The 7,587-nt window shown below is 36.5% G+C and overlaps 1 protein-coding gene across 2 annotated transcripts; it reads left to right on the plus strand.

Annotated features, from left to right (window-relative positions):
• The first annotated feature begins 415 nt into the window (after positions 1-415).
• On the plus strand, positions 416-4,923 carry LOC18431073 (U-box domain-containing protein 12). Of its 2 annotated transcripts, none has more exons than XM_020665327.2 (4): positions 416-1,151; positions 2,410-2,526; positions 2,740-3,189; positions 3,436-4,923. In XM_020665327.2, exons 1-4 carry the CDS (start codon positions 882-884, stop codon positions 4,507-4,509), a joined length of 1,911 nt encoding a protein of 636 aa, XP_020520986.1. In that variant the 5' UTR covers positions 416-881; the 3' UTR covers positions 4,510-4,923. The 2 variants fall into 2 exon arrangements, with proteins under 2 accessions (XP_020520986.1, XP_088721517.1); XM_088865391.1 differs by having other exon boundaries at positions 987-1,151; positions 2,410-2,610.
• The last annotated feature ends 2,664 nt before the right edge of the window (positions 4,924-7,587 follow it).

Genomic DNA, 7,587 nt, shown 5'->3' on the forward strand with positions numbered 1-7,587 from the left:
AAGGTTAGTGGATAGATAGGCAGTTAAACACCCTAAAATTATCAAATTTTGGATCTAAGAGAGTCAAAATGTCAGTGAAAAGAGGAATAAATTGATAGATCGGTAAATAACGGCGCTATCTTTTTTTGACACTAGCCGTAAAGCAAAAGTAACGAAATAATAGGCAGTTCTCTCTCTCTTCCACCTGCTCCTCTCTGCAAATTCAGTAAAATATTGAGGGTATTTTAGTCAAGATATTTGGATAAGGGGACATTTGGGTAAATACGAGGGCCTAGTCTAAGCCTAGTAATCATCCCAATCTGGTTTTGGATTTTTCTCACACACTGGTTTGGCCAGCCGTTCGAGAGCCACGTAGGACACGTGCGCACCCTAGACACCCTCTCTTTTTTATTCTATGACCTTGTTTTCTCTCTTTCTCTCTCTACATTTCTCTCTCTACCCTTTGTTCCTGTTGTTTTTCTCTCTGTCCATGTTTACCCTCTCTTTTTGTTTGTTTCTCGCTCTATAACTGAATGCTTCTCTCCTCTTTCTCTCTACCATCGATCATTTATTTTTAAAAAAAATTATTTCACTCTCTCTCTCTCTCTCTCTCTCTCTCTTTGTATTGCCTTGGTGGTGTTTCTATTTCTCTCTCCTTTCTATATATATTTTTTTGCTCTTTATTTTCTTGTGTGTTTTTTCACCCTCACATGGTTGGCACATCCTGCTGGCTCCAATTCATTATATTCTCTTCCCAACTGTATGCCTTTGAGCTTGTCTCTCTACTGACTGGGTTTCTTCATTTCCTCTTCTCCCATTTTCTTCCCCTCTCATTTTAGAGAGACAGGGGCGACCTCTCCCCGTTTTAGAGAGAGAGGGACTGGTTTTGGGGTCTGGTCATAATGGCTGGAGATCCCCATTTTCTTGCGAGGTCTCTCTTGGATATTGTAGAAGAGATATCTAAGATTGGGGAGTACAGGAACCTTGTGAGGAAAGAATGTGTGAATCTCACAAGAAGAGTCACCCTCTTGTCGCCATTGTTTGAAGAGATCAGAGATTTTAAAGCCCCTGTTTCAGATAAGTGTCGTTTATGCCTTGATGGCCTTGTTAAAGTGCTTCGGGCTTCAAAGGGGCTTCTTCAGATAGGGCATTGTGCTAGCCAGGTGTTTCTGGTAAGTTCTTTCCTTTCATATTTTCTTTTATTTTCGTTTTAGAAATTTCTTGTTTTTGGGTTCTCTGTTCTGCTTTTTTTTCATTTTTGGTTTAATCTCAGAGTGGATTATCCTTCTTTCATTCTGTAAATGTTGGGAGTTTGGTCTTTCTCAACTTTTCCCATATTCTCCTGCTAACTTTGCTCATTCTCTTAATTTCTCAAAAAAATAAAATAAAACTTTGCTCATTCTTTCACTGTTTCTGGATTTAGTTGGAGATCTCTTAATGGGTATATAGAAAACGATGGAATACAGATGGTTTTTCTGATAACTCATATTTTCCACTCGGAGGAAATGGGTTTGAGGTTTTGACCTATGTAAATCTACGCCAATCTTCAAAAATAGGAAAATCCATACCGTCTGCAAAATTTTCTTTTTAGGATTGTGGCGTTGGCTTCTTGATTTATGCAGGTGGCTAACTCTAAGATTGTAGCTATTTTGCTGAAAAAAATGCAGCCTTTTCCTGTGATAGTAAAAACTGGGTAAATGCAATTTTCCATGAAATTGCAACCTTTTTCTAATCAGAGATGTAGGCAACCAACTAGTCGGAGGTGACAGGCCTGGAAACCTGCATTGAGTTTTTGAAACTTTGTCGATCTAATTCGACTATAGTGAACTTACATGACTGCTCGCATTAGATGAAAGGACCAAAAAATTTCTTATTAATAAGAATGGTACCCTATTTTAGTGAGAGAAATTCATGAAACATTTTCTGGCTTTGCGAAAAAAGATTAAGATTGTGTGATTCATTTAAGCTATATATATATGGATCTTGTTTGATTCAAAGGAAGCTTGCTTTTTTTTATCAAGAAAGCAAGAACCAAAGATAAATAATTTTGGAACACGGAGGGAGAGAGTATTTTTGCCGACAAACCACTGTGTATGACATTTAGTTGAAATTTTCTGTTGATAGTAAATTAGGCTTGGGCCAAAATGTTGTCTTGATAGTAAATTAGGCTTGAATTGAGATTCAATTAGAGGTTTCTCTTGGTTGTTCCATTGTTCATTTAGGCTTTAATGCGGTTTCTCTTGTCTGTTTTTTGACTCCCGACTTGCTAGTTTTTTATATTGTATATATGTGCAGTCAGAAAGATAGATAGATGGGAAGGTGAATTGTCAATATACTTGGCATCTCTAGTTTCTCATCTTTTATATATTAGCAATTTATAGATGTTTTTGATCTCCTGCATCTAATCACACTCTTCTGGTTCTTTGTTAGGTTTTTGAGGGTAAGTGGATCGCCAGCCAGTTTCAAGATGTATCGTTGCAATTGGAAAAGACTCTTGGATCCTTCCCTTACGAATCCTTTGAGATATCGGATGAGATTCGAGAACAGGTTAGACATGATCTTTGCATGTGATTAGTTGGCCTCATAAATTTTTATGAATCTTTTGAGATATTGGATGAGATTCGAGAACAGGTTAGACGTGATCTTTGCATGTGATTAGTTGGCCTCATAAACTTTACAAATCTATACATATTAAAAAGGAAATATAACCAATGAATACTTTACTAAGTTTATTTCCATCTGACTTGTTTTCAAAACCAGGTTGAGCTTGTCCATGCGCAGCTGAAACGATCAAAAGAACGAAATGGGTCCATGGATTTGGAACTTCTCTCAGATGTCACTACCATTTTATCACACCAAGCTCATGTTAAAGACCTTGATAATAGCTTGCTTAGGAGGGTTATGGAGAAGTTAGAAATTGTGATTATTGATGATGTGAACCAAGAGTTGCAAGCGTTGCATGATAGCCCCATACATGTTCCTAGCCAAAGCTTAGAGCAAATGAAAAATGTATTGGGAAAACTCAAAGATTGCATCTTGTCTTGTATTTCTAATATAGAAGGAGCCGGTGTGAACAAGAGGCGGCTATCTAATAGGAACAATAGTTTTAAGGATGACAAGACCCCCGATTCTCTCATCATTCCTGATGACTTCCGTTGCCCCATATCGCTTGAATTAATGAGGGATCCTGTTATTGTTGCCACTGGGCAGGTGCGATCATGTCCTTTCGTTCTTTATATGATGTTTGGTTTCTTACATAAATTTCTCTTTGTTGTGATTCATACTTTTGCTTTTCTGATTGTTTCCAAATTTGAATTCCAATCTATGATTTGTACATGTTAATGAGAATTTAGTGGTAAACTATTCAATTCTTAGATTTGAAGTCTGTCTATGATTCCCGCTTATTAATTTGATACTAATTATGAAAATAATGGTTTCTTTTTTTGTTTTTTTCAGACTTATGAGCGCTCTTGTATCCAAAGATGGATAGATGGTGGGCACAAGACCTGCCCAAAGACCCAACAAACATTACCACACCTCACGCTAACCCCAAACTATGTGCTTAGAAGCTTGATCACTCAATGGTGCGATGCCCACGGGGTTGAGCAACCAAAGAGATCAGGCAGCACCAGGCTTAGAAAAAGTAGCGATGGCACACTCCAAGAAGTTGGAGGCAACCGAGCACTAATCGATTCCTTAGTCACAAAGCTCTCAAGTGGGGTTCTCGATGACCAAAGGTCTGCAGCGGGAGAAATTCGTCTTTTGGCAAAGAGGAGCACTGATAATCGAATATGCATTGGAGAAGCTGGTGCCATTCCAATCCTTGTCCGTCTTTTATCGACCAGTGATCCTCGAACCCAAGAACATGTTGTTACTGCTCTTTTAAATCTCTCTATTTTTGATAATAATAAAAGCATCATAGTCTTAGCTGGGGCCATTCCACATATTGTTGAAGTGATTAGAGTGGGGAGCATGGAAGCGAGAGAAAATGCGGCTGCTGCTCTCTTTAGCCTATCTCTCGTAGATGAGAACAAAATAACTATTGGTGCTGCAGGTGCCATCCCTGCATTGGTTGGGTTGCTGTGTTCAGGTAGCCCTAGGGGTAAGAAAGATGCTGCGACTGCTTTGTTTAACTTATGCATATATCAAGGAAATAAGGCTCGGGCTGTTCGGGCTGGTATATTGAACCCATTGATGACGATGCTCACTGATACTGGCAATGGAATGGTGGATGAGGCTCTCACCATATTGGCTGTTATCGCTAGCCATCCTGAAGGGAAGGTGGCGATAGCAAAAGCAAATGCTATACCAGTTTTGGTCGACCTAACAAGAACAGGGTTGCCTCGAAATAAAGAGAATGCAGTTGCTATTCTCCTTACTTTGTGCAAAAAAGATGGGGAGAATTTGGCTTGTGTTAAAAGGCTTGGTGCTTATATTCCCCTGACAGAGCTGGTGAAGTCCGGAACAGAAAGGGCCAAGAGGAAGGCTGCGTCTTTGTTAGAGCACATGGGGAGGCTGCACCAGCTATAGGAGTGAGAACTTAGAGAAAAATTCGCTATTTTCATTCATGCGACGCGAACGAAAGTGGCCGAGCAGGAGCAGGTCTGGTGTTCTGATGAGGCAAAGCCCAGGATAAGGAGTGCTCGCTTGCTTTTGTACCACTGCAAGTTTGATTCATGTCTAAATGCTCACACATTTGTTATTTTTTCTTTCTTTGGTTTTTGAAAGCGAAGTGTGCGAGGGGTCAGTTTTTATTCCCCAGTTTGTTGTTGTTATCCTGGCATTGTGAGTTGATTTGTTGCCCTCCATTGAAAAAAAAGTGTGGGTGGGTGGCCCTCCATTGTCAAAGTGGGGTTATTGTTCCATTTTTATCCCACAAAAATGTGAGCCTCTCAAGGATGGCTTGAAGCAATGACTTTATGAAAAATATTGTTATTTATTTGATACTAGTGTGATTTACATGTGCTGGGAGACGAGTGTAATTCTAGATGGATGCTACGATCCTACTGAATATATCTCTCTATAATAATTAATTAGAAAATGGTTTGATAGGGCTGCAGCCCAACCAAAATAAATAAAGCCTCCCTTCGTAACTCTTTGAAAATTGCAATTCAAGAACCGGAAAATTTTTTGCATCAATCATCTCGGCTTGAGTATCATGGTTATTAAAAAAAAAAAGGATTTGAAGTTCTCAAAAGAGTGTGTATCGTAACGAATTATCTAAACCTACAAATAAGTGTTCACATATCCACAAGATCTGTACATATTTTTAGTTTTAAATTTTATTGTCGGTGTTGGATATTTATTTTAGAGCCATCACGGAGATTTCTATCGATTAAAGTGCTTTTTGGACGAGGATTTGAGGTAAAGCTTTATTCTGTTTTCATAAGGTGGCGCAGGCTTTATAAAAATTTCATACCTACTTATCAAAGGTAAATGGTATCATCATATACTTTCCCTTTAATTTTTGAAGAACTTTAACATCAATCATATTAGCTTGAACATTATGGTAGTGGAATATAAAAAGGATTTCAATGAGAAAAATAGTGTATATTGTAACAGATTATCTAGACCAGCAATTTCCCTTTAAAAATAAGTGTTTATAGATCCACAAGATCTGTAATTTTTTGAATTTCAAATTTTATTGTCGGTGTTGAAAATTGATTTTAAAACCTAAATCTCATAAAAACTTCATCCTTACTTTCCTCACGGGTAAACTCTGTTATAGTAGTTGAATTTCTCTGGTATTCCCTATATCATTTGACTAAACCAAAAGTTAAGGATGAATGATACGATCATATGCTCTAGTAGACCCGTTAGATTTTTGGGGTTTTTTGTTGTTGTTTTATGCTCCTAATTTCTTCAGGTTTGTATATCGTTGGATCCTTCATATTTTCTTCTTTAAAAACTCGTCCTTTATAAGTTCTCTTTGTTTCATAACATCTCTCGACGCGGTTAGCATGCGGCCAGCCCACGTACCGTAGAAATCGGGCTTGGCGATAAATATATTTTTTAAACATAATTTGATCTTAATTTTTAGAGAATATATAATCTTTAACATGAGATCATGAATATGAAAAAATAAATATATTGAAAACTTGAAATAATAATTATATTAAAAAATATTTGAACCATTAGTTACAATTGTTTTTAGATGGACCATCTATTTGCATCCATCTTTAAGGTGCCTCTAAAAATTTGGGACAGCCCGCTTGAAACAATTATTCTTTATATATTGATTTATCATTTTGTTTTCCCGAAGTCATCTTATTTTCTTTTGTAATACGATCCTATCTATTTCTTTTATTTTTTTAATCATATTTTTTCTCGCAATTGGATTTAGACCGGTTTCCATGGTGCTATTATAATATGTGGGTGTCACTTTTTGCGCTATTTATTATATTAAGTGCCTTTTGCCGTCTTATCTAACTTTAGAAATGGAAAAAGCCTTATGTTGAAATATATCCGTGTACAGGTATACTTCAACAATGAGGAGGTTTTATTCAAATGAATATCAATGACAAATAATTCTTCAAGACTTTTAGCCAAGACAATTTGGTCATATCAGTCAACCTCGTCCTGTATTAAAGGAAATACCATATAGATCATGTCAAGAAAATCAATTATAAAATTCGTTATGCCATTGAAAAATAGATGGATTTTAAGAAATTATCTCCTAAATATAGAGCTTTTTTGACTAAAATTTCATCAATTAAAGAACCCACTAGCTTCAAAGAAGCTAATTCAAATGCAGTATGGAGGACTGCTCTGAAAGATGAACTTATTGCTTTAAAGAGAATCATACTTGGGATGCTGTTACTCTTCCTAAAGAGAAAAAATCAGATAGATGTAAGTGGGACTATAAAACGAAATACAAAAGTGATGAAACTATTGAGAGATATAAGACGAGACTTGTTGTAAAGGGATTCACCCAAACGTATGGTATTGATTACAAAGAAACCTTTACTCCTGTGGTCAACATGAGATCTGTGAGGGTTCTATTGTTGCCAACAATGATTGGCCTTTATATTAACTAAATGTTAAAAAACCCTTCTTGTACAGAGATTTACGAGAAAAAATTTATAAGAAACTTCCTCCATGTCATCCTAAAAAAGGCAACAAAACTCTGACATGTTGATATAGGGTTTTCTCAGAGTAATGCTTATTCATCCATGTTTGTAAAAGGACGACAATCTGAGAATGTTATTGTCCTTATCTATGTTGATGACATTGTTATAATAGAAAGTAATTCAAATGCCATAACAAAATTGAAAGATTACCTTCATACAAAGTTTGATATTAAAGATTTCGGAAAACTCAAATATTTTTTTAGAATTAAGGTTGCATACTCTCACAGAGGAATTTTTATTTCTCAAAAGAAATATATTTTGGGAAAGGTTTCTGTACTTCCCCTACAACATAGAAGTTCTATCCTCCCCATACCATCCAGCCGTCCAATTTTGATCAAGAGAGCCACTCACCGTTTGATCTTAGATCCGACGTCTCAAAGTACTTTATTTTTAGTTTTTTTTTATACAAATTGAATGGATATGAAATTTAGTACGTGCCATCTTCTCATTGGGGTGCACCTATAAAAAAGATTAAAAA

Source organism: Amborella trichopoda, chromosome 4 (genome assembly GCF_054954075.1).
Source record: "Amborella trichopoda isolate Santa Cruz 75 chromosome 4, AtrichopodaSantaCruz75HAP2 v2.0, whole genome shotgun sequence".
NCBI lineage: Eukaryota > Viridiplantae > Streptophyta > Magnoliopsida > Amborellales > Amborellaceae > Amborella > Amborella trichopoda.

Bases quoted from the DNA above. Each gene is read 5' to 3' on its own strand.
- LOC18431073 (XM_020665327.2), top strand. From the start codon at position 882: ATGGCTGGAGATCCCCATTTTCTTGCGAGGTCTCTCTTGGATATTGTA. The intron at 1,152-2,409 runs GTAAGTTCTTTC...GTTCTTTGTTAG, and splicing joins GTGCTAGCCAGGTGTTTCTG to GTTTTTGAGGGTAAGTGGAT. The intron at 3,190-3,435 runs GTGCGATCATGT...TGTTTTTTTCAG, and splicing joins TTATTGTTGCCACTGGGCAG to ACTTATGAGCGCTCTTGTAT.